This window comes from Malurus melanocephalus, unplaced genomic scaffold (genome assembly GCF_030028575.1).
Source record: "Malurus melanocephalus ecotype Western Australia unplaced genomic scaffold, MMel_1.1 scaffold_674, whole genome shotgun sequence".
NCBI classification, from domain to species: Eukaryota; Metazoa; Chordata; class Aves; order Passeriformes; family Maluridae; genus Malurus; species Malurus melanocephalus.
Genome location: NW_026623906.1, coordinates 177,117 through 204,628, shown reverse-complemented (window position 1 = coordinate 204,628; position 27,512 = coordinate 177,117). Strand labels below are relative to the sequence as shown.

Here is a 27,512-nt window from a genome sequence, read left to right as displayed (position 1 = left end):
TGAACCCAAGTAAGTGGTGGTTTATCTTCTATGACCTGCAGCAGGTAGTTAACAGCTTTGCTGTCTATTGTGTAAAACAGTATCTGCTGTTTGTTCTAAACGAGGCCCAGTCTCATCAGTATTTACACTGTTGTAGGAAGTAAGAACTGTGACATATCATTTCCTATTTAAGTGAAATGATAAGAGGAACAACTTAGTATCAGTCTTGCTATATTTCTTCTAGGATTCTTGAATCTGCCCTGGTATTGAGAAGAGAGATGTCATCCACTTCTTCCCTCTAGTCGTTCATACTGCTTGTCTCTGTACTTATCACCTTTTTTTTTTATTGTACCCTTTTGAGAAAGCAGGCAGAGAGAGGCACAGTTGCATGTTGCTTTGTCACTTGATGAATTTTGGAGTTGCAGGGAAAGGGGAAAGGGAAATACCTTTCACAGAGAGCAAAGCCTGGGAACTTGAATGAGATCTTCCTTAACCATTACTTTTTTAAGCTGTAAACTTTCACCTTCAGTTGACACTGTAATCCTGTGATGTTAGAAAAATTATTTTTAATGCAGTCTGTACGTAATTTATGACTTCTGCTATTTGGAAAGGATTCTATTTTAAAGTGTATCTGAAAAAAAAAAAATATTTGAAGCGGTTGGAATGTGAGGACAAACCCAAGTGATTTTTGTGTTGTAGGGATCGGAAAGAAAGTATCAACTTTTAGATGGGAAGAGGGAAATGCAGATTATTTTCTGAAAATAGTTGGGGATGTGGGCTGGATAGGTGATTGCGTGTCTGCAAAAAGAAGCATTTGCTCTAGTAAGTGTTGACGTTAGGCTGGGGTGGATAATTCTTGTTTGCATAAAAATGAAACGTTTTAGTCTGTAATAATTGTTCATCAGAGTCAGTAAACTAACTCAGCTAYGTTAAGAATAATTGGATGTTAGAAACATGTAATTAGTACTGATACATCAGCCAGTTGAAAATTTGCAAATTTTGCCAACTTTAGTTGTTAACCTTTTGTGCTACTGAATCTGTAAAGAAATGACTTCTTAATTGGAACTGTTATGTYCTGGATGTAACTTCACCACGTCYATGGCAAGTGTGCTGGATGTGGCAGTAAAATTAYGAAGAATGCRGTATTCAGTGTGGTATTTGGCAGTRCAGGCTTGGGCCAGTGTATTTTTCTTKAAGTCTTTCTTTCGGGGTTTTGTTTTTCCCTTCCAATCTCGTACTGAGGGATAGCAGCATTAGGATTGTCTGTGTGAGTTTTGAAATGTCTTGGTTCCTTGTCATTCAAATCGCAAGGGTGATTTTAAATTTGCATTCTAAACGTCTGTATTTGTTTGTTTGTGGTAATTTTCTCATTTAATAATGGGTTAGCTTGAAGAGGAGAATATTGAAGTTTAAATATCCATTAAATGCTTGCACCTCTTTCCTTACTATTTTACATGACTCCTTTCTTTCAATAAGAACCAAAGCAAATGTGGGAGGAACAGCCAAACCAAAGAAAATTTCCCCAAAGTTTCTTCTGGACTTCTGAGATTATATTAGAAGATTTATTTATGAGAGAAGCTCTTACTTTAGAGAGTCATGAAGAGTGCAGGTGGCTACTGGGAAAAGAATTTGCTTTCAGAGGAAATACARTGTGACATGTGATGCGATTTTCTTAAGAGGTCTTGCTGTAATTATTTTCTTATGTGTCTCCCCTATTGCTCCACTATCAGTTAAATGCATCAGAGACTCTTGAAAAAGCAAGATTTTGAAAGAGAGGCATAGGGCTACCCTTTAGTGGAATAATGGAATAGTTTTATGTTCTCTTTAGTAGAATAATGGAAGAGTTTATTTTGGAAAAGACCCTTAAGATCCTGCTTTGTGATTCTTCAACTTCTGAAACTGCATGGGCCCTCAGGCTGCTTTTAGAGTATTTGCTGCCAGCTGGTTCTTGCCGAMAACTGCCCCTGTAGTTTGTAAAAAAGCAATTGTTATTTCATTATTTTATTACTAATAAAGAAATAATCTCATACRGGCCTATAGGATATGACTACATCAAATAATTTTAATAAAGTGGATTACAAATTTTGGAGACAGAATAATAGTTAAGACATCAGTATGTGAGCTAATGTTGGAGGTTAAAGTCTGTAATGTGAAATTGAAGTTACCTGAAAATCTTCTCTTTAATGTTATTTTCTCATAATAGTTCTGCTATAGTTTTGCAGACATTTGAAACAGCTTCTGAATTAAAATGCTTGTCTGTCCTTTGCTGTATAAAAGCTCTTTTTTTCCCCATTACGATGTGTTAATATTTTAAAAAAGTCACCTAGCTCCCAAAGGAACATCAACAAAAAATCCCTACTTGAAATGTTTTTTAAGTCTGCTGGGAAATAAATGGGAAAAGTTTGCTAAGAAAATAATCATTCTTTTCTATTACGTGGAAGTCAGAAAAAGAGACCATTATTGATTGAATTATAAAGTCCTGCTTGTACTGTCTTGATTTTATATTTTGGAAGACAGCATTAATCACACTTTCAGCTGATAAAGAGAACTTTTTCACTATAACCTCAGCCTTCCATAATAACGTTCTCATGTATGACATTTGAAATATGACTATATTAACTTAGTTTATAAAGTCAGTTTTAAACATTAAGACTTTAAATTATTGGCAAATTATGTTATTTAAAATTTAAAGAACTACAGCTCCCTTAATCTCAAAAACGCCTGGGCTGATGWTGAATCTGTCAAAAGTAAGAAAGTGGCTTTATTCCTGGTGTTTATACCACTAATGTTAATTACCTTTTAATGATGTTGTTCCCTGATACATAATTATAAAGAGAGCCATAGAGTGTTTCATGTGAACTGGAATTGAAAGCAGGTGTTGCTGTAGCTCTGGAATTATCAGTTTTCTGTCCTCACCCCACCATTTTTTTTGACTTTTATAACCTGCAAGTTCATCTCTACCTTTTCATTGTTGGATTACTACAGCATGTATAATTTGGAGGGTTAGAATTACTGTGATAAAGCACGAGGTAATACTTGCTAATGCACAGTGAAGGGAAAGAAGAGTGAGCAGCCTTCTGGGTGAGATGTGCATGTGTATGGGGCGGGGCAGTTCATGAACATTCCTTGCTTTGCTCAGTGACTTTAATGGCTGTTGCTAAATGAGATGGAGTTACTGATTTTTAGGTTATTGTTTTGACTCTTCACATGTTGTGAAATTGATTTGTTGGCTGGAATTGTTTACTCTTAAGCTGCTGAGTTACAGTGCTGCTCTTCAAGGGATGAGAAGATTGTGTCAGTTTTAGTTTACAAATAGGGATTGTCTATGTAGTATTGTTGTTGCTGTTTATTTTCAGGGTCAGGGGAAAATGAATTGAATTTAAAATAGCTTACTGTTYTGGTGTGCTGCAACTCTAATGTCTCTATTTGTACATTGTTTTTTTTCTTATTTCTACATGTGCCAGAACCTATAAAGTTCTTCTCTTCCCCATTAGTTTGTGTTCTGCATAGCTTGACATGGTTTTTTTAGAGTCTTTTGCTGCTTAAACCTAGCCTTCTACTGCAAGCCATAAGTAATCATTCTAGTAATAATCCATGATGTTCTTAATCTGCATGTTAAACAGATTGTTTTTTCCTTCAACCTCAGTGCTTAGAGGGTGTTTCACTGTAGAAGTTTGTAGTAAGAAACCCACATTAAACTTAATTGAGAAGATCAGTACAACAGGGCATATGTCATTTCAGTATGAGGATTTGTGCTAGTATTGGAACAATTGTATTTTTTKTCAAGCTGTGATGATCATAGATTTTTACTCATTTCAGTCTCTTGTGACAGCATATGAAGTCAGAATACTTAGTGTGAAACAGTAAAAATTCTGTGAGCATATAGTGGGGTTTTTTATTTTTTTAAGGCATGTTCAGTAAGAAAATTATTAATTGGCTCTTTAATGGTACAKGTAGAATATGTCTTTGTATGGATAACATACATGCAAAACACACTTGTAAAGCTGCACTGGGAAGTAATAAATCTTAAATAATTGATACTGTAATTGACTGACATGCTTATCATTAATTCACTGAAATTCTRTAGTATGATTTGTATTCCATTAATTGAATGCCTTTTCAAATTAAAAAGACACAAAATTATGTCAAGCTTCTCTTTTTTTGTCATACCAGCTACAAGAAAGGGACGTTAAAGATTCTTCCTTGGAATGAGCAGAAACATCGTGAAGAAGACTGGTGTGAGAAACCAGAATGCAGGTATGCAAGTATATTTAAAAGCAAAAATAGGAAGAATTGATTTACTAATTTGTAAAATATGGGAATTGACCCAGTAAGTCTTGCTGTGTCTGTGTGCACGAACTTGTGTTTGTTTATAGCTTTCTTAGTGAGACTGACTGAGCAAATGGAAAGCAGAGGTTGTRCAAACCTGTGTCTTCAGGGTTCTTTCTTTCATGATCTATCACATGTTTGAAATCTCTTACTAGTTCAATAGAGAGGATTCTTTCTTTCATGATCTGTCGCCTGTTCAAAAATCTTAGTTCCTTTGCTGACGAAAAGTAACACTCACTGTGACTGGCATTTGAGTCTCATAAAGTTGTTGTGTAATGATAAGGTGATTGTATAATTTTCTTTCAGAAATTTTAGGAAAAATACTGATGTTAGAAAAAAAATAGGTGAGCAGATACATACTTATATACTCTTTTTTTTTAAAGGATGATTATTGAACCAACTTTGCAAGATGAAGGTGAATTTCTGTATGAAACTCAGCCTGAGTTACTGAAGTACAGGACTACTGACCTTTCTGTAGATCTCGTCACTGATTGGTATTTGAGCAGAGCACAGGAAATTGAAAAATATGCAATGCAGGTGAGCATAGCARTGAGAAAATGATGATGGCTGAGCACCCTTCTTCAACAGAATCCTTAACAGTCTTAATGCATATTAATAGGATGCTTTCACTCAGTTATGTACACTGTGTCTCAACTTCATTATGGGTTTTGAAGTATTTGTTTTTTCTTTTGCAGTGTACTTATGGTTGCTCTAAAGTTTACYCAGCCAAATAATTAGTCCATAAAAATGAATAGGAAGCCAGTAGATTCTGTTTYCCTTGGTTTACCATAGCAGACAGTAGCTCTTTTGTAATCTATGAAAGATTTTACCATTGCATTTTTGTGTTTGTGACTAAGGGAGGGAAAGTTGTGTGCAGCATGTTGGGAAACTTGTTCATTACCTGTCACATGCTGCTGTTATATATATTGATATGTCAGTCATGTGTCACTGTCATGTCAGTACCTGGTACTGTCATGATTTCTTCCTGACAGTTCTATTGTGTGTCTGTGGGACTACCATGCAGATTGTTTTTGCTTGATTTTCTTCACTTGTTTAAAGTGTTTGAAGCTCTGTGGGTAAAAATAAACGTTGCACACAAGAACAGAGCTCAGAGCTTGTTTGAAGGTATTCTATTGCTTCTCAAGCCAGTTTAGCTGCATGAAAAGGAAGGTAACTGGAAGTACCACTGTAGGTTAGTTCTGATGGGGGAGTTCCTCTRTTTTACAGGTTTGCAGTCCTTCAGGGCTTTTTAAATTATAATTGCCTGTGATCTTAACATTCTATAAGTAGGTATGGAAATAAAAACAACTTTCAGTGATCAGTTRAATTTTATATAATATATAAATTAAGTTGCATTCTGCTCTTCCAGACTTTGTCTACCCTGCTGAAGGTTTGCAGCCAGGATTATGTTCTTTGAAATCGAAACAGAACCTTTCATATAAAGGTAGTTTCAGTCACTAGGGAAAAAAGACTTTCATTGGTTTTTGTGACATAAAATGCAGTAATTAAATTATTAAATCATGATCAGCTAGAAGCCATATTGTTTGTCAGTTACCTGATTGTTTTAGTTTAAAACAATCCTTCATATTCCATGTACTGAGATGAGCTGTATGTGATCTCCAGAAGGAAGAATATTCTATTTTACATGCATCAATACAATACATCTTGATTGAAAGCATAATGATATATCCCCTAAGATGAAGCATTTTATTTGGTCTTTATAAAGCTGAGAGAGGCAGTCCATTTATGAATATACAGTCTGCAAAGACTTCTAGGAACTTAAAATTGCTTATTAAGCAACAGGTAAAGAAAATAGACAGGACACAGATTGAAGCTGGGTTTTGGCAAACAATTGCACAGCAGTTTTTTTTTCAATTGTTTTTCAGGTTGACTGTGCTCTGTCCCTTGTTCGTCTTGGCATGGAGAGGAACATTCCTGGTCTGCAGGTGCTTTGTGACAATCTGATCACTCTTGAGACAGTGGTTTATGAGACTGATGGGGATCGAACTTTGACTTTGAAGGAACTTTTAGAGATGAAAGACATTGAGAAGCTGAGACTGTTGATGAAGAATGTAAGTATTTTAAATGAATCAGTAACTATATCTTGAAATCCAGTAGCTAAAGTTACCCTGAATCCTATGTATATAAAGACACCATTATTTTTCTGATGAACCTYCACCTTTAATTCAATAAAAGTTCTATGTTTTCACTGTTTCTTCATTTTTTTATTGTGGTAGAGTTTATTTCTTTGTTTATTTGATTCTAACAAAAGCTTAATTGGCTCAGTATTCTCAAAGACCCTCTTCTTTGTCYTTGGCTGAGGACTCAACATTAATGAATCTTTTGAGAGCTGTGGATTACCTTTTCATTGATCTTTTTTAAAGGATTTTCATTATATCTCTTGATCATGCTGCAGATACAGCAATACTGAATGTTTTCCATGAATATTTTTCTGTGTCTTTAAATATTGGCAAGAAATTTTAATAATTGCCTCTGCACCAGATGCGTGTTTTTGTCTCTGTATCAAACTTGTCCATGGCATTTCAGAATAGAAAGAGATCTCTTGGAAAGGTTGAAAATAGCTAGGGATGGAACGGGGCAATGAAATTCAGTTGAAGAATACATAAGCACCAGAGGAAAACACTCAGAAATTTTAGTGGGGTTTTTTTTTTTTTTTTATTTATGTAACAAGTCATCATTTGTTTTTCTGTCTTGCATTCTCACTGAATGTCCAAAATCATCATTACTCTTACATGCTTGCATTGTCTTTCAATCATTCTGAAATTTCAGGAGGAAATTCCTCACATAATGGGCTTTATTCCTGTGCTGCCCAGTGTCCCCAAGCTGTTGGGTAGCAGAAAGATTGTTTCAGTGCTTCAGGATGTGGTGGTCTGTTTGTGATAGGTGAAGATAACTGTTTCAGTTAYACTGATCAAAAATGGTTCTATTTGTTTTTTGCTTTTCCTGCTTATTTTGGACAATGAGRCTGGACTTGTTCTTTTATTTCCTCTTTGTAACTCTATGTGCTTCTCAGTCCTCAGATGAAAAATATGTGAAGAATGTTTATCAGTGGATGATCCCTTTTCTCCATCGCTGTGAAAATCAGTCCCCTGGTCTTGCAAATGCRCTTCTTAAAGAATATTTGGTGACCCTGGCAAAGGAAGACTTGACTCTACCTCTGAAGATATTTCAGAATTCAAAACCTGCTGTAAGTAAAGAGCCTTGTTGGTTTCTTAGAAATTCTTGTCCTGAAGAGATTAATTCAGAAATAGAGTTAGTTCATCTAAATCAAATCATCATTCTGATCTTGCCCTTTTTCTTGGACCCAGGACTTGTTATGTTTTAGAAAACATTAATTAATAAGTTTCATAGCATGAATTATAATGAAGTTAAACTGYCCTTGATGAGATTGTCAAACTAATGTAAAAATTACTCTAGCCTAGTAGAATTAAAATTACTGTATGGATTCTTTCTTGAAGTAATTTTCTGGTGACCTGTTTAAAGTAATTCTTGGCATATTTACGTTTCGAAAAGTGGATATGAAAGACTTGAATGATCTCACATTTTTTTCCTGAGGAATTTTACTAGGAGTAGATTTCAGGTTACTCCCCCCTCTCCTGCCTTCCACAGCAAATGTAAAGAGTAAAGTGGGGGTCATTAGGATTGAGATGAGAGTTCAGTGAGTAAGGGCTGAAGTTGCCTTCCATGTGAGTGTTTCATGCAGCTTCTATGGCTTAAATAATTACTCCAGAGCACACAATCAACATTTTTGCATGCTATGGAACATTCTGAGTTTATGGACAGAAATCAACCAGCAAAGCACAACCACAGCTCCTTTATATRTGTTGGTACTATTGTACATATTAAATAAAAAAATCTGACAAATGTTTGCAACAGTTGCCTTCCCCTGCCCTGCACCCTCTCCACTTCTCAAATTCAAAAAGGGCATAATGGCATACCACTGTTCTTTCAAGTGTCTGCTCTGCAGGAAAGTAGCCAAGGTATGCTTCAAGTTGTGACTTCACTAGGTTGTTRGCAAGAGACATTCTAATTGCACCTGAAGAGAGTTTATTTACTTAGAGTACACATCTTTTTATATTGATAAGAAAGTTAACTGTTGAATTAGGAACGGGAAATAAAAAACAGTGTACTTTCTTTTCTTTTTAGTGTCAGCAAAAAATTATTCCTGATCAGGACCAGCTTATGATTATGGCATTGGAGTGTATTTATAGCTGTGAGCGGGATRACCAGCTCTCTCTCTGTTACGATATTTTGGAATGCCTTCCACAAAGAGGATACGGGTAAACATTTTCAGCTGGTTATTTGTAAATATTAYAGAAATATTAAATATAGCTGCAAATTAATGCTTTTAAAAGGGTTAAGTCAYTAAAGGGCAGACAAAGTTACTGGAATATTCTGTTCACCTCTGAGCTGCCATGACTGTATGTGTGTATCTGTATGTACTTCGGCTGTGTTCATGCTCTACCAGGTAATGCAGCAAAACTTGAGTTAAAGTAGCAGCCTAGAACAAGGCTTCTGTATTTTTTCGTAGACTTTTATAGTCTGATGAACTGTGACCAAGTATTAGTGCTATGTTACTGGTTTTGTTGCAATAGTGGCATCTTGCACTTAACTTAAAACCATCAGTGTACCCCTGTGAGAGAGGGAAGATGGAAAACCTGTTGAAGGACAAGTAATGCTCAAGAAAGTGAAAGCATGAAGAGGAGATACTCTGTGATCTGTGAGATGTAAACTATTCTTCTAGTATCTTTTACATGAAGCAGAGAACCTGRGAAAAGTCTTAAGGAAGGAAAGTGATGTACCCTGTGAATTTTAACTGTCTTTACAGCAAGAAGCCCAACAGTTTTAGTATTTCTAAGTAAACATACATTAAATTTTAATCGAAGAATGTTTCAAACTATTTATCTTCATGTAATATGAATTATAAGAGGAAATTTATAAGAAGTTTGTGTGTGTGTATATATTTGTGTGATATCATTGCAGGCCTGAAACAGATAAAACAAACACTCTTCATGATCAAGTGGATGAACTGGAACAAATTCTTAGGTATTWCATTTTGCTAAAATAAATAGTGCATTCTTAGAGAAATCACTAGGCATAGCCAAGAATTTTTTTATTATAAGAAATTTTTTTTAATGATTATCTGTATGTAGCAAGATTATCTGTATATTTTTTGTATTCAGAACATATGAATTTTGAATGCTTTTATCTATTGGAATATTAAAAAGCTGTAGAGCTATTTTTCTTGGTATGTAAGTGTGGGGATTTGTCTTTTGGTTTTCTTTGGGTTTTTTTTGTGTGGGGTTTTGTTTGTTTTGTTTTATATGTTGGGGAGGTGTTATTGTTTTATTTTTGGTGGGGGGAAAGAGGGTTAACATGAGGAATTTGTTTTGATCTTGATACTCTATAATGTGTTGAGTGATCAAAAACTAAAACTGCAAATATATAAAACAAGGGTGTAGGGTAAATGCATACCACTGATACGTGATGACATATCAGGTATTAGTGGTATGCGTTTACCCTACACTATTGTTAATATATATTTAAAAAAATGTAGGTAATGTTACTGTGGCTAATCTGTACTGTCAGAGATTTTTATGGAGACTGTTTGCATTTGCAGTGCATTGTCTGAGAGAGCTCTGAGCTCCTGCTGCAGCAGTGGTGGGACTATTGCCTAAAACAGGCTCACCTGAAACAGAGGCCAGACAAACTTAAGAGAATGAGAATAGACAACTTTAATATAGGCCTAACAGGGCAGACAAAAGCCTCCTCCTGAGGCTACACCCAAAATGGACCCCGAGTCAYGAGATCTTCACCTTTTATAAGTTCTGTCTTATTAACGTATTGGGCTTCAATTCCCCAATGATATTTCAGGTGATGATGTCAACCACCCCAAACTCACTTCCCCAACTCGCTGTTGTTTACATATTTTGGGGCTCAGAGGCAGCGAGGTGTCCTTGGATTCAGGCTCAGAGAGGAATTTTTTGGTCTAAATATGGTAGAACAGTAAGTTTTTGGTGCTGTAATAGGGAAGTATAAGAATACAGATGCATGAAAATAGAGAAACTAAAAATCCTAAGGCATCAGTGCAATAGTGCAGGGTCCAAACGTGCTGCCTGTCCCTTTGCAGTGTGTCAGAGCTGTTGGAGAAGCACGGCCTGCAGAAGGCRGTTTCCTTTGTCAAAGACACGCGGGACGATGCGCAGGAGGCGCGGAAGCTGATGATCCGCCTGACCAGGCACACGGGCCGCAGGTGGGTACGGCAGGGGAGCGGGACAGGAGTGCTGAGGGCACTGCTCACAACAGAGTGTGACTGCCTGCTGTGGGGCAGGAGGGACCTGTGCTGTTCACCCTGAGCACAGTGCACAKAAACACCTTGGTTAAACCCCTGATTAACACCATTAGTGTTTTGGCTGTATTCTCCACAGTCATGCTGAAGTCTGCCTGCCTTCAAACCTACGTTAGTATGTTTGTGTTCAAGTAAACAAGCTTAAAATGCATACAGGCTACAAAATAGTGCAGGATGATGAACTGTGATAGGTAACATGTTGTAAATAAAGTCCTTTAATACCTATTTGCTTTTATTGAGAGTGTGGAATTTGTAAAATAATGCTTTGGTTCATTTGGTATGTTTTCTTGGAACCCTTGTAATAGGGTAATTTATTGATTTTAGGTATTGATTCTACCAGTTGTATTCCCAGTATAATTCTTCAACTTTTCTAGTTAAGAACTACTTCATTTAACTCATTTTTCAACTGTGCATGAATTATTAAATGACTCTTGGCATAAATAGATAAAAATTTTGAATCCTGGAAAAACCAGTCATAACTGTGGGTGATTTTTCTTTTCTTATTTAAAGCAAGTACTCATAACTGTATATCCACAATAGTAGAGTGGTGGTTATATTTTTAGTAATCCGAAAGCTTTTAAAGACTTTTAGAAACCTCTCTTTAAAAAGATCAAGACAATGCCTCTGTAGGAAAAAAGTTGATTTTTTCACTTGTGTTGAAGACCCTTTGTTTTGCCAAAATAAAAGCTRATGCCACATGAGAAAATCACTATTAGCTAGAACTAGCTCATGTAATTTAAAAAGGTCTTTTTTTAATCTGAAGGGCTGAAGATAATGTCAGAAAACCTTCCTAGCGTTTTTACCACTAAAAGTTTTGATAGACCACAAGAAGTGGAAGMTTTGTGGRTAAAYAGAGATCCAWGGATCCAGWGGGTCACGAATCTGAATACCACTCWATTTTAAGAAACAAATTGAAGTAGTTGCTCTATTCTTCTGCGATTGCATGCAATTGRTTAGTCCTTTGAGACTGCCTACAATGAACAGCACTTTAATGATCCTCAGTTGCTGTAACCAACTTGGATTTGCCCTGCAGTTTCCAGATCAGCAGGAAGATAGTACTTCCTACTTTCTGATAAATTACTGAAAATTATCAAGACCTACTTGGGGGATCTTAAAAAGGATTGCTTAAATCCCTCTCTTAAGCCACAGAAAACAGTAAAAACACTTTCAGTATGCATTGTTGTCAAACYGTTTTATCCCACAGACACTGTCCTAATATGAATCAATATTGAAAGCCTTCCGTCTTTAAATCACTTCTTAAAAGTTAAGGTTAAAAGGTTAAAGAAAGGTTTAAAGACTAATTAAGTATTGGAATAGCATTTGAAAACACTCATCTTTTGGAAGTCTACTACTTTTCTTTACACTTGTTGGGGAAGCAAATATTTAATTTTATGAAATGTTTGTAGGCAACCGTCAGTTAGTGARACACAATGGAAGGAATTGCTCCAGGATATGTTGGACATGCAGCAGAAAGTGTATAGATGCTTACATTCAGATACTTGCTATCAGGTGAGTTTTATGTCTTCTTACTAATTTGTGTCCCAGGTAAGCTACAGATTCTTATTTCATGTTGTTGCTCACAAGTGTAATACATTTTTATGTGTTGTTACTTGGTTGTCTACTGGCTTTTTTTTGCAGTATTTTATTAAAATAAAAAAAACTTCTGGTGTTTACTCATTTTATCTAAAGCTCCTCTAATAAATRTCCTCTATATCTTTAATTAAAATTAAGCTTTTTAGAAATTGACTCAACTTCATCAGATTTTGTTCCATAGCCTGTAATTCTAGGTGCAAATTCATTTAGCAATAAACACTCCAAACTAATGAAAATAAACAGTCTTTTAGATAAATGTTATCTTCGCTCAAGCATTTCTTAAACATGGAAATCTAGTTTGATAATAATATCCAAGATCATTATAGGATTATGGACTTTCTGTTGCTTGCAATTGAAGTAAAATAATGTGAGATGAGAAATCTAATTTCATTTAAGGAAAAATCCCTTGCATGTGCATAAAGCCGAAACCCATGTCATTAGTATTTGCAAAGGACAGCTATTAGACAGATGTGGAATTTGCTCTGATATGTATTGTTTATTTTCTTTTTCACTTCAATGTACTGCACTTTATTACAGATGCAGTACTGTGTCCACTATAATTATTGTTTATTTAAAAGCAGGTATTGGAGCTTGCAGATTTAATTGCTTATGGCTACCTCTCTGATTAGCTTTTAGGAGAAGTTTTAAAAGCAAATTAGAAAAACAAGAAGGAAAAAAACAACGCTATTCAACTTATACATGAGAAAAATCACTCTTTCCCATTAGCTGTACACCTTGAAAAACTGCAGTGTGTTTAATAGTCACGGTTTTGTTGTAGGCTACGATTTAGTATACTGTCAATTTTTTAAAGTAATTTTTAAAAATTGTAATACTAGAGCACATAAGAAAATAAGACATTTGCTTTTCTGATTTTAATGTAGGTTTTCTATTGACATTATTTTTTTTAAACTCAACTGTATGATTAAAAAAGAAAAACAACAATGGTTTTGGAAAAATTATATATGAGTGCTCAAAATGCTTTGAAATGTAATGCTGTCATATGCAATTATACATTGAAAATTTGAAAACTGATAAATTGATGAAGCACCATGCAATCCCATGTGAGGTTCGTGTATTTTTTAGCATGATGCTTGCTTTGTTCTTCTTTCCTGCAAAGTGAATTCTGTCCTCTTGAATGAGGTCTTTATAAATTTTGAGAGATGTAAACGTTCTATATTTAATCTTTGAGCARGAAGGGTCAGCTACGATATTTTGCACCTCTCACTGTTCCTTGAGGATTGATAAGTCGTGAAATGGAAGAGGATCCAGTTGTGTGATGTTCTTTAAGAAGCAGTGAGCTGTTTTCCTTTGCAGAGCATGAGGTTTAGAGAGGTTCTTCCTAGAAAAGAAACACCTTGAAATTAAAGTATGATTGGATAGAATGTTAAATAATTTAATCTCTGCCCTCTTTAGAGGTCCCTTCCAAACCGGGCTCTTCTGTGATACATTGATCCTCATGAATTTGTTATGAACTTTAAAACCTTTAAAACTGTAAAACTTTAGAGGCCATATTGTTGCAGCTGTGATATTTTCTGAGATAATTAAATTTCAATATTTCTTTTCATCAGAACAGTAATGACGGTTCTTAAGAATAAAGCAAGTGATTTTTGTAAGGAATTGAGATTATTTTGAATGTCTTAAAAGTGTGCAAAACTTTTATCTGGAAATAAATTCAGTATTTCATGGCAGATGCAGCATTTATATTAATTTTCATTCTTTGAAGATAGTCTTGATTGAAATTTAAAGAACATCCTATATGCTTAGTTCTAAATATCTTTAGTTTCTTTAGRAATACAAAATGTCTTCTTATATGTTGTGGGTTTTAAAGTCTTAATACAAAACTGACTTTTCAGATTCTTGCATTGTATTAACACTCAGATTGTAGGTACATTTTTGGTGTCTTAAGTCATAGTGTAAAAAGACAGTTAATGTGCACTTAYTTTTTTTCCTTCTAGTAAATAGAAACTAGTTACTAGTTAATTTTAGCTTTACTTAAGTTAATTGTAGAAACACATTTTGTGGTAGAAATTAGTTTTTCTGTTTGGACTGAAAATATTCTTTTGACTGCAAAGATCCTTKTATTCAAAGGGGTTAAGTCCATAGTATGCAGGTAAGCTTATCTGAAGCTGCTGCTACTGCAGGTTGTTAAATTACTTTTCTTTCTTTTAGATATTCACCGAAAGTCTTTTATGCTCAAGCAGTATAGACAACATCCACCTGGCTGGGCAAATGATGCATTGCAGTGCTTGGTCAGTGGATCCACCAAGTTCATCCAAAGGGAAGCCACAGTACCGAGTCAGCTATGCGAAAAGCGTTGAACTGGTTTTGGCTGCTGGCAGAGAATATTTCAATTCTTCAACGAGTTTGACTGACAGCTGTATGGAGTTGGCCAGGTACATTCACAACTGTCATATACATAAATACAACTGATTTAATGTTGTCATGGCATTAGGGTTTATTTGCTAATATTTCCCCCCCCCCCCATCCCCCCTAATTTCTGTGGCTATCTGTGTCTAGATCACCTAGTAGCCTTTAGGTCTGTGTGTTGGTTATCTTCTCTTTGGCTCTTTTATTCCACTCCTGTTTTAATCCTCATTTCACTGAAATATTCGCCAATGCCCCTGAAAAATCTGATGGGTTCYGATGGGATGTTCAGCTRACATACAAATTAATTTTKGATTTCAAATGTGTRTTCTTAATAAAAGTGTAGAGATAAAAATCAYGTGATAAACTGGACAAATGRAATACTTTMCTGATTTAATGTRTGTGATGAATTAAGCCATTTGAAATGATTGAGATGGGATATCATCTGGAGGGACCTGGGCAAGCTCAAGAACTGTAGCTCATGAGGCTCATGAAATTCAACAAGACCAGTTGCTGTTGCTGCACCTGGATCTGGGCAGCCCCCAATATCAGTCCAGGCTGGGGGATGAACAGATCCAGAGCAGCCCTCCCCAGAATGACTTGCGAGTGCTGCTGGGTGAGAGGCTGGACATGACCCAGACATGTGCCCTTGCAGTYCAGAAAGCCAAAACTTCATTTTTATTTCCTATACCTGGTTAAGGAAACTGAATTTGTGACGGTGACTCTAATGTTTCACTTCTAGTCAGCTTTTTACAGTGTTTTGCTTTTATCCTTCTAGATTATGGCAATATCAAAATGCAATRGTGGAGGAAAAAGTATTTCCCAAAATAATTATGAGTACCATCTGTTAAATTCATTGCATGTCTAAATTCAGGAGAGTTTAGGTGATGTGCTTATCACAACCAGTTGAAAGCAATGCAAAAATAGAAATTTGTTAAAATATTTAGCCTGCAATAAGAGAGAGACAATGCYGAACACTTCACATGTGCATTACAAGAATAGTGAGTATTTTGACATTTCATAAACACAGTAAATTACTGCTGGTGGTTGTTTTGTTTTGTTCTGTTCATCGATGAACTTTTCCCGTAAGTTTAACTTTGAATGTGTGCATCCAACTTTAGAAAAATGTGTTTTGCTCTTACTTAGGTGCTGTCTGCAACTTATTGAAGACAGTCCAAGTGCTATTCAGGAGGAGTTGGATCTCATTCGTGCTCTGGGTTACCTGGAAGAGTTTGGTGTGAAAATACTACCACTCCAAGGTACTGCRTAATTTTATTCTTTACATGATTACTTGAATCATAAGCATAAATTAGCATGAGAAATAGTTACTATTATATAAGTGTRACATGATTGAACTGAAGAGTCCATTGCTTGCCTCCAAGCAGTTTAGAGGTACATRCAAAAAGGAGTTTTTTTTAATAAAATTTTTTAGTTTGTGAAGTTAGAACCATATTTGCATATGGCATCTGTGTTTTGGGACTTACTTTTAGCAGAACTTTAAAATAGAATATTGAGTATRTGAAACTCCTGGTGACTTGAACAGAAATAGTTTGAGCACATCTTTTATTTGCCAAATAATCTGTACTTGCCTGTGTGCTGTAAAATAACAGGTGGGAGAGAGGTGCTTCATGCGGAGGCAGTTTTCATGTCTCCAYTGGGCTGTTTCATTTTGAAGTATATAAAACCCATTGACAGTGAACTTTTATAAGGTATTTCTTCTGATGGCATGCTTAAAATTAAATCTTTTGGAGCTCCGACTCCAGTGGAACAGAAAGTTGTTGGACAAAAATTGGAAAGAAGTTATGATTATGTGCAATGAAATTGCATGAACAGTAATGGAACTGGCTGCAACGAGTGCTGAGCCATGAGATGTGCTGCTGATTGTGTTTTACTGCTGGCATTGCGCAGAGAAACACTGGGATTTATGGAAAGCACTTCTGGTGCTTTCCATTTCATGGAAAGTGAAGTAGGTGTTCTCAGCAGCTGTCATTACTTTGGCATTCTCTTTTTGTTTTTTTTTCTCAAGTATTTATTCAAGGGAGTTGATGCTCTGTACGTTACATTGAGAAATCTGGACTGAGAATGTTTGATTTCTAGATCTTGCAGCATTGGCCTGTTGATTTCTAGAGAAAAACTATTTTTTCAGTCAGTTTATTCAGCCTGTAGAAAAGTGCACCTTTTCTTCAACTTTTTTTGAGGTGGACATGGAGATATCATTTTAAAAAAGTAGAGACATWATATTGCATTAACAGTACACGTAATACAACTGATCTAGATTAAATAGAATATGTGAAATCATGCATGTAATTTCATTAATGATCCTGATTTATTCTTGCTTCAGTATCTTTCATGTAAATCACATTAATCTAGTAAGATTAAAATGATGTTTTCAAGGTTTTATGAAAGCCTTTAAATKATGTTACTTTGATAAATGTCATTAAAGTAACACTGAGGATCAGCTGTTCCCACAGCAAGTCTTCTAGCAATAGACTTTTATTTGCAGTTCTGTGTTTAGTTTTTTGTAGATCTTTCCCCACTACTATTTTTAGTGAACTCAGCAGCTTAACTTTATGGACTACTGTTATGCTGTATTTTAGTATAATCTGGTTTAAAGAYTCCCTATTACCATAAAAGGTGATGAAAAGTCCATCTTTAATTTAAGTGTTTGACCTATGGTATTATCAGATTACTTTCAGTTATGTATTAACAAAAATTTCTGCTTAAATTATCAGTGACTGAAAACATTTTATTGGTGTATTCTAATATATGCCCGTGATAGAATATTAAAAATGAAACCTTTCCCTGCTCTTCCTTTCTTATTTATTTTGATTTCCAGAATTTATAGTTTGCATTATGCTGATACTTCTTTGCTCTTATTGAGAGGCCTGATACCCTGTCTTTTAAGCCCAATATGCTAACACAGAGTTTATCCCCCGTGCAGCCATTCACTCCTACTGAGTATTAAGTGGAATATCTGCATGCTGTTCCTCTGTGTTCTGAGAGCCTCCATGCTATGAAAGCATTGCCTTTTAAAGCAGCAGCCTGAAGTTAACCACCCACTARCTAGCTAAATAGAGCACTGGAGTCAGTTCATGATATTAAATTATGCAATTAAAATAAGGGTTTAATTCTTGGTAAAATCTTTTTTGAAAAGTAATAATTATAAGCTGCTCAGGAATATGGTTGACACAACCTGGTGATTTGCAGACTATGCTTCGACTTACTCAGAAAAATTTGATGTAAATTAAAACAGCCTGAAGAGTTTGCTAATGACAGTTCTTTCAGTCTGTGTGATGTATCTTGTCCGAGCTAAAATAAAATGTAGCATGAAATCTTAGTTGCTTACAACATTCTAAAGGAAAGTTAATGTCTGTGTTACCRCTCTTTCAGAATGTTGCAAAAATGATAATTAAAAAAATATATAAAGGTATGTCAGTTAATTGTAGACAAAACAGTGAATGTGAAAACCTGAAACAAAAATAAGTGTTCATTCAGGTCAGTTTTCCTCTTTTTGCTCCTTTCACAGCTTGGCTTGCTAATGATTGGGGCTGGATAGATACCCTGTGGTGTTATTTCAACTGTCTGTTTATAGGTRTAATTGAGGATCTGCGTGCAAGCAGCTTTCAGCTGTTTTTCAGGTTGTGTTTGCATTCTCATGCTCCCCAGCGCTGCTCCTCTTGCACATTGTTCAAGCAGGAGCACAGCAGTCGAGTTCATTTGTGCAGTCTCTAAACCAGTTCTGCTTTCAACAGTGCGTTTGTGTTCMGATCGACTCAGTCTCATCAAGGACTGTCTGGCTCAGACATCAACAAACTATAAACAGTCTGCCAAGCTCCTGGAACTGGCAAACTTGCTAAGGGTTGCAGGTAAGCTGTGTTAATAAGACGCTGAATTACATTTGTGTTATGCTTTAGGACATTTGAGTCGATCATTAGAATGTGCATTTGAAGATGTCACCAAAAAGTCATGTGGAAGAGCAGTAATGGGGGAAGAATGAAATATTTCACATGAATGGAATATTTCATCTTTAAAACAGCTGAAATGGTCAGCTGCTACATTCCACTAATACTAGAAATAAAAAAGTCCCTTGTCTAATCTRGAGTTGGAGTTGTGGCTGAGAATAATTTTTTTTTGCAGTTAATTGGTAGTACTAAAATTACTGTGAATGTTATTACCTCAGTCARATAAGGTAGTCTGATTTAATAATAGTTCCATTTAAGATACAGAGGRAAAAATTGTCTGTAAAGCATGAATTTCAGTTGTTAGACTTCAGTCTATGCTGCATATATCTCCTTTGGGCACTAAAAATAATACATTGAGTATTTATTTGAGGAGCTGAACATCTTCAGAAATTGAATCCTGAGGATATGAGGATTTTTTGGTTGGGTTTTTTTTTACAACCTACCTAAAGTATCTGCCTTTTGATTTTTTTTTTGATTTTTGAAAAATACTTAATGCTTAATTAACTGTAAACACAATACTGCTATATTTTTATGATGTAGAAATAGAATATAGAAATATAAAATAGATATTTTTATTTCATGCAGCATGCATATAAAATCAATGCATTCTGGATTTGTCACTAAAGCACGCCTGGYTAATTCCTTTCTCCCTCTCTATTTGTTAAATCATTGAAGATTTTTTTCTTATGTTTTCAGGAACCTTAGTACTGGTAATTTTTTGCATAGTATTTTAAATGGGGAGGGAGATATTTGAGATGGTTTTGTGAGCTTGGCAACACTGGTATGGAAATTAGACTGTTGACCTCCCAAGATACTGTGGTCCTAAGTAAAGGAGTCACRGGAAACATCATTCTGACTTTGGTCAGCACAGTGTTCCCTCATGAAAGGTGTCAGAAGGAGGGCGATGGTACCATGCTGGGTAACTGGATCTAATCTACCTATTACATATGTAAACCATAGAAAAATTGGAATGACAGCTGTAACTTTTTCTTTACTTGTAAGGCTTTTGGAAAAAAAGGTCTCCCTATTGGTTCCTAAGACAAGATTGTTGTACAGCTCTTTTCTCTGCTTCGTCCTACACAAATCAAGTTAAAATCTTGTCTGTTTTCTTAGTATTCTGGGTTCTTTGGGGTAATGGTGCTGATTTTTGTCTTACTTTCTTTTTGAATCTAAGTGATTCTCTTTGTATGAAAGAAGGAAAACCAAGATCCAGAGAGATTCTTGATCTGAAAGCTTTGTCCAGTAGTGTTATCCTAGTGTGCCTTAGCTGTGTTACATTGCCCGGGTACGTACCTTTGAAAAAGGATCARACTTGTGACTCCCCCTCCACGGAGACTGAAGGATGGCAGGCACAGGATTTTAGGTGGAGAATTTTTGGGAATTTCTATAGAATTCATTGATTCAGTAGTGGCTGTGTGCTAGTGTTAAAACCACAGTGACACTGAGACATCACTAAAAAGAGAGATTCAAGAGAAATTTAAAGCCAGATGATGAAATGGCCTCCCAGTTCTTCTCTTCCATGTGCATACCAGGCTAGAGAAAACCAGAAGACTAATGTATGAGGTGGTTAATTTTTAAACATGTGACTGATGTAAAAACTACATGTTTTATCTTTTGAGTATTGGACTCTCTGACTTTGATGGTTAACCTTGRAAGTAATGCTGATGATGCTCCTGCGGTAAATAGGGAATTCTAGTAGTAAAATTATATGTCAAGAGTCTTGATAAGGAATACACTCCTTAGACAGGTACTTGTCTCTTATRTTAAGTATACAAATAACTTGGTACTTTCAAAGTAATCTTTTCATTATAAAATAACATTTATCTATTTGAAAGGAAAATATAGCAGGAAAACATTTCCAGTAGTTTCTTGTGGTGAGGGATGTGATGGGGTGTTTTCTAAATTTTGTTTTACATAAGTAGTTTTGAGCTTTTGTGATGAAAACCATTTCACTGTCACTGAAGGATGACTATGTGTATTGCTTATATTGGAAAGCTGTTATCTGTAGAGAATGTTCATTTATGAGTAAGATACGGATTCSGTACGAGAATGCCATGGTTGTGAATTTTATCTAAACTTAATTATTGTGGAATACGGGATATGGAAAAGAGATTTATTTTATTTTTAAAAACTCAGTATTTTTAAAATTTTGTTTGCCTGTTTTTCTGGACTTGGAAGCTGTAAACAGCATACTACTGTTACTGCAACTTTTTTGTGCCTGACGCTCCAGCCCATTGACAAGTATCYAGATTATCCATAGCATACAAAGGAAACATGATTGTCATCACCATTATAAATCATGCATATAAATKCAGTATTTTTCCAACTTTCCAAAGAAAGTCTTTGAAGCTTTACTCTTGGGTCCTTAATTGTTGCTGTGTGTATTCTGATGAGTGTTGGAACAGGTAACCTTACACTGAATTAAAAATGACATAGAATTTGAATAGCTAGGTTATGAATACCKTTAAAAACAGATTTTAAGTGGAATGCTGGCATAGCCTGAATCGTAGTCAGTAATGAGGAGTGCTGTGTCATTCAGTGGTAGAGACTAAAAAAAAAAAAAAAATTGTAACAAAACATGTAGGAATGGTATTTCTGTACCTGTCAACTAGTAATTTAAGTTATTAAGTTACAGTTAATTTTTAATACTAATGAATGTTATTAATACTATTTTTAATATGACAAAGAGTTATTTTAGGACTTGGTAGCCCTATCATAAGTGTGATAACAAACACTAGTATTATTCCACAAAATAGTTTATAGAGARAAGGGCAACTCATGCATACAGATGCTAAGATATTTGAACTACTGTGTTTTGTTTTAAATTTAATACTAGAAAAGGAAAACCCTCCTTGCAGTTTTTGTACTGATAGTCTTCGTTTGCAGGTGTAAAGCTACTGGGAAAGGGTATCGTGATTTCTAACAGCTTACAATGAAAACAAATAGTTTTATTGTGATACTTTGGGGTGGGTGTGGATATTGAAAAAGGGGATTGAATTTTATGAACTTGCTTAATGAAGAATTAGATGAAGTGCTGCTGGGAGAAGGATTTGATTTTTGTCCTTAATTGCTTTTGACTACTTTTACCTAGATTTATGAGCTGCCTTTGCTGTGTGAATTCCRATTTTGTCCTGTGGAGCATAGTTACTGGTATTGGTTGTGCATACTCGAAGTGTTGGTCCCTTCTGTTCCAAATCCACTTTGTAGAGTTGTTTTCTTGTACTTTGACTGCTCAGTGGAGGAATTTGTTTCAGTATTTTTCTTTTTTTTGCTTCCCCTGCCACCCCACCCTGTGTGATTACTGATTGGGAAAAACCTGCTTGTTACATCTGTCCRTGTCTACATGAATTTTTCACATGTGTGTATGTATAAAGCATAAAGTGCATGCTGTGTTTTATTGTATAYAATATATAGCCTAAATAAAATCTWAAGAACATATATATACATATTTTYATTTAAAATTTAAAAGAATTCATTTGTTGTGAATGCAAGGCTAGGTTGCACAGGCATTGTTGAGGAGCTTTGTGAGCTGTGTACTCTGATTACAGTAGCCCCAAAAGTGAGTAATAGACTTTATATTCATACTTATCAAAGGCAAAATCTTGCTTAGGTAATGATATATCAGCTAGCTTCTTATTTGTTTTAAAGTATTTGATTAATTACAGTGAACTCTACTTAAGCCTCATGTCACTACCTTTGTAAAAGTAAGCACACAAGTGTTATCTTAATTTCASAGATGCGTAAAGTGAGTGAGGGAGAATGTGCTCAGTGTGACAGCCAGGAAATCTGCACCTGCTCAGGGAGCTGGAGCTGTTCTGTGTCTTGCAATCCTCACTTAATTCATGCTCTTTGTTAAGAAAGGCTGTAAAGAATTCATGGGTGCAGTTATTTTAGTGGATGTGTGAAAAATGTAGAMATAAAGCTTCTGTATCAGAAAGTAAGAGCATCTTCTCTATCTTCTCTAACTGTATATCAGAAAGATCTACTTAGTAGTGGTCGTTAYTTCTTTTGTCAGGCTCTCTAGGAATGTTTCCATTATTCTCTTTTCTTACTCACAAACAGCATGCATCTTACCCAAGGTGTTTCAATAAGCTTTTTTCTTTTTCTTTATATAATCCAGATTGGATCCAAGCTTTAAAAAAGTATTTGAATATGCTTTATTTCTCAAGAAAAATAACCATTTTCTAGTATTTCTGAGCTTTCATATTTTTTCTCTTGTAATTTTTATYAGAACCTCAGAATTATTTAAGGTTTAAAAAGCCTTCAAGATCACTGAGTCCAGCCACCAACGTGGCACGGCTAAACCATGTCCTTCAGTGCCACGTCTACATGCCATTTTAAATACCTCCACTTCCCTGGGCTTGTGTGAGCATGCACTCCCTTCCTCATCCCCTTTCCSTTTCCAGTTTCTGAATTTGATTTAAGTCTCTATGCCAGGCATTATCTTTAAGGCTGGAAGCAGAATTACTGTGTAATACAATCAGATCACCATTTTAAGAGTTTTGTCATTCCTATCTCCGTTTTAAGTCTTGGCTTGGATACCTGTCAGAATGGCAAGGGAGACAATTTAGAATTCAAAACTTTTCCCTTTATAAGACTTCATTATTAAAATACCATCAAATGATGTGTTACAAAACCAAAGCAGTGAGTTTTACCGCATCTGAATAGAACACAGTGACTAAACTGCAGCAGTGAGCCTTACCACTCACTGCATGGTTAATGACTGCTGAGAGGAAAAGGGTTTCACTGGGGGATTCACTGAGCAACACTGGAACCAGTGGTTGTTCTGTGCCATAGCAGCGAGTGCCAAGGTAATGGAAGTGTCCAGGAGTGGAGATAGGATGAGCAARTATAGCCATGGATTGGAAGAAAAATGATCCCTATATTTTATGCTTGTGCTTTTTTAAAACATGCAGAGATGTATCTTGCTGCATGAAAAGTACTTGGCTGAAACATTGGGAATGGGGGATTGACACCATACAACTTCTCAAGCACTTTTAAGGAAACTGTTCCTTGGTCCAAGTGTTCTTCCTTTCTTTTAATCCCACTGATTTTTAAGTGGGAATGAATAGCAGTGGTTATTTTGTCTATTTGAAATCTGAGAGGCAATAGTTTGATTGTTTCTCTTGACTTTTCTTTGTGTCTGCTACTTAGTCAGATCTCTCTGTAGGAAGTCAAGCTGTCAGGTGAAGTGGGCATCAGGAGGTGAGTGGCAAGTACGTGTCCCTCGCTTTTAGAAATGACAGTTCACATTTCGCTTGTGAGGATAGAAGCACCACTTTGTCATCTGTAATTGCTTTTGCCCGAATTAGAGGTTCCCAGGTTCCAGAGGGCAAAATTTTGCAACRGGAGAGCCTTGAATGTGATTAATTTAAAACATTGTATGCTGGCAGTATATTGAGCAGGAGGCCAAAAGATAAAATGATGGGAAGCCAACCTGCTCTCCCAGCTGAGTTAGTCATGATGTGCTGGGATTAGGGGAGGCTTGATTGAGTTCAGTAATTAGGGTGACTTTAGTTGCCTGWATGTCATTGTAGTGCAACTGCTACAGTTTTCGTTTTAAGAAGACTTTAAAAAGAAATCTGCTTTGTCTGTGGTGATGGATCTGCAAAGTGGAGTTAAAAATAACAGCTATGCAATTTAAGAACATGTACTCTTTAAATGGTTTTTGAAACTGGATCTGTTTAACCTTCTGAAATATTTGCATTTCACAAGTTGTAGTAATACAGTTTCATAAACCAGTGCCCTTTTCAAATGACTGTAACAACACTGACTGCATAAAATTGCTTTTAATAATAGAGAAGCATGAGCAAGAAGCTTGCATTTTAAAAATTCACTTCATTTTTATTCTAAAAATTCCTTCCTAAATGAAAATTAATAGATTATTTTCCTGTGTATGTTTTCTTGCCTTCTCTTACAGTTGATGGACATAGATGGTATTTTGAGCACAAGACTGGACAAACTAGTGCCAGCTAAGTGTTCACTCTAAACTGAAAGAAGTTTTAAAAAAATACAGGTGACTAGTAGAGGGTGACAGGTATAAATGTTATTTATATTGACTATAATTGGGTTTGAAAAGGAGATGAGCTGTCTCATTAGATTTTCATCTGTGAATGGTGGTATATTAAAATTGGGTCAGGACGTTTTTCTGCAGAGATTCTTGATGACACTTTAGTCAGGCTTCAATATTGTCTACAGTGGAACTTTTGATTCATAACTGGTGGAAGAGGCATTGTCCAGAAGGTCTGGTGACTGAGATGCATGTATGGTGTGGAAAAAATAGTTTCAGTTCTACTCTATTTAACCTCAGTTTATGAGGTTAGGGATTTTTACATGCCTGTGTTTTCTGCACCTTAAGAATTATTTGGAGCMATGAAGTGTCAGTTTAAAATGGGCTTTGTATAATACAAGGAAACAAAAATGTCAATTTTTTTTTTCTTGGGTTACAGTACATAGACTGTTTTTATCAATGTCAGGATTTTGATTYATATGTCATTTAGCTTAAATATCAGTTTTGGTGTATGCTTTGGCCATCACATAAATACAATTTTCAAAACCATTTTTTTAACTTTGTTGTAACATGCTAATTGTTGTGTTGTTGTTTCTCTTTTTTTTTTAGCAAAGTATGGTGCCTATGCTTTTGTGAATATATAACTCCTTTTGTTGTTTTCTTCAGGAAAAAGCAGATAATTTTATTTCTGTTTCAGTTTCAAGAGGGGCTTTTCATATTGTGGTGTATAGTTAAGTTTGCCACTTTATTTCTTAAAAGTTAAGTTAACCATTAATTCCAATTAAATAATAAGAGGTTTGAATTTTTCTTACAGGAGATGACCAGGTGGAGAGAAAAGGTCAAGTTTTAATCCTTTTAGTGGAACAGGCTCTCAGTTTCCAGGACTACAAAGCAGCTAGCATGCATTGCCAGGAGCTCATGGCCACAGGTGAAGTGAATAAACAGTGGTTGAATGAGGTGATGGTGGTGGAAATCTGAGTTCTGACTCTTGTTTTACCATGAGGTGTGGTGCTTCAGATTGGGCCATTTCATTAAAATAGCAATTAGATCTCATTAGTGGAAGTGTGCTGATGTGGAGTAGAGACACGTACAGCAAATACTGCATGGAATAAGTGTGTACTGAAYTGTTGGATGTGTAACCTCAGGGAGCTTTTCTGAATGCCTCCAGAAACCAGTTTCTACTTTTTTCTGCACTGTATCCCTCTCAAGCAGGTAAAACTAGGTGACTGCAGCTAGCAGGAAAGTGCAGGTCTTTTAGRAGTTTACTTTTCTATCAAAACTCTTAAAATGATTATTCTAATTATATAATTTGTGTATGTGACGGTATGAATGGAGGTAAATAAAATACATGTGTCAAGATTGTTTATTTGTCTCTTTTTTTCTGCTTTGAGAATGAGGAGGAAAAATCCAAGATGAATTGAGATTCTTTTTATAAAATATATCACTTGATATATKAAATTTGTTTTTTACAGCCACTCCRGTAAGATGTTTAATATCATGCTCTGAAATAAATGATTTTGTTATTGTAATATGTAAAATACAGGATGTATTATATAACAAGCTTATAGATGCTTGTTATATTGTTGTCTACAATATGATAAAAATTAGTCTTTTATGTATTTGGTCAGTCTAATGTTTCTATTTTATGGAGCCTTTATGGTTCCTTTTTCAGGGGATGTTAAGTCTTGACAGGAATGCCACATGCCCTCCTTTATCTCACCTGGTAAGAACTGTGCAGCATCCTCCTTTCACCTGTGATAGGAAGCACGTTTTGTGTTCCCTTAGGTTATTGTAAAAGCTGGGAAGTGTGCAGTCAGCTTGGGCAGTCAGAAGGCTACCAGGACCTGGGGATGCGCCGGGAGCTCTTGGCCTTTGCTCTGACGTACTGTCCCCCCAGTGCCATCCAGGCACTGCTGGCAGTCAGCAGGTCCTTGCAAACTCAGGTATGTGTTTCTGGAACTCCTTTCATGCAGGTTCAAAGTAAAGGAGACTTGTACTCATTTTCAAGCTTGTTCCCTTAAGTTCTACTCTCCAATATATTTATATTTTCTTCCACTCTGCTTTTCTGCTTTCATTGCTATGTTTCAGCAAGTGTCTCTTTCTAAGCAGTTTTGTGTGGTGAGTTGGTTTCTCAAGTAGAAGTGCAGTTGTGTTCTCTATCTTTAGTACTTTTTCTTKATTAATTGCCTGATTTAAACATTTTATTTGCAAATACAGTTGATGAAATTTTAAAATAATTTCTAGGTATTTATACTCTGTAATATGACTTCATTAAATGCCTGCATAAATGTCTACTAACATTTATTTTGTGACTTTTATGATTTTTTTTTAATATATAATGAAATTTCTTTCTCACTAATTTCAGTGATGTAATGGTTTTAATAACTACAGACTTTATGTTTGAGCCATCTTTATTAACTCTGCAATGACTGACTTGATAGAATCACGTCTTAGGTGTCGAGCTGATTGCAGTATATATGTGAGAACACGTAATTGGGGCATTTAAATACAACTTATGTCAAGGTGACATAGCAAAAGTTTTGTTTGAAACTGAAGGGCAATAATTTAGGTTGTCAAAATGTTAAATTTCTGTTCACTGTAATTGTGGCTTGGCCTACATACTRTGACTTTGAATTTGAGTTCATAATTGTCTTAGTTGTCTAAGAGCTCACAGTGTTCTTAGATTTACAGTTGTGTGATAGAAACATCTTAAAGATCTTCGGATACAGAATGCAAGAATGGGGGAGAAGGGAGCAACAGCTACATCACTCATGCAGGCTGATCAAGGCAGCTGCAAGTGTGTAGCCTTTTCCTTAAAAAGTCACTTGAACAGCAATGTGTATGGGAATACAGTCAGCACGTGAATGTGGAAGTTCTGTGCAGAACTGCTCACAAAGYCACTGTC

The 27,512-nt window shown here is 35.6% G+C and overlaps 1 protein-coding gene across 1 annotated transcript in view; it reads left to right on the top strand.

Annotated features, from left to right (window-relative positions):
* The window catches only part of NBAS (NBAS subunit of NRZ tethering complex), a 158,025-nt gene that overhangs the window by 38,596 nt on the left and 91,917 nt on the right, over positions 1 to 27,512 (top strand). The window contains exons 22-34 of the mRNA XM_057384003.1: positions 4,153 to 4,236; positions 4,692 to 4,845; positions 6,195 to 6,380; positions 7,343 to 7,516; positions 8,476 to 8,609; positions 9,313 to 9,375; positions 10,460 to 10,582; positions 12,085 to 12,187; positions 14,441 to 14,664; positions 15,782 to 15,894; positions 18,388 to 18,501; positions 25,422 to 25,535; positions 26,393 to 26,550. Coding sequence (XP_057239986.1) covers positions 4,153 to 4,236; positions 4,692 to 4,845; positions 6,195 to 6,380; positions 7,343 to 7,516; positions 8,476 to 8,609; positions 9,313 to 9,375; positions 10,460 to 10,582; positions 12,085 to 12,187; positions 14,441 to 14,664; positions 15,782 to 15,894; positions 18,388 to 18,501; positions 25,422 to 25,535; positions 26,393 to 26,550 — 1,744 coding nt within the window. The remainder of the gene's footprint in view (positions 1 to 4,152; positions 4,237 to 4,691; positions 4,846 to 6,194; positions 6,381 to 7,342; positions 7,517 to 8,475; positions 8,610 to 9,312; positions 9,376 to 10,459; positions 10,583 to 12,084; positions 12,188 to 14,440; positions 14,665 to 15,781; positions 15,895 to 18,387; positions 18,502 to 25,421; positions 25,536 to 26,392; positions 26,551 to 27,512) is intronic.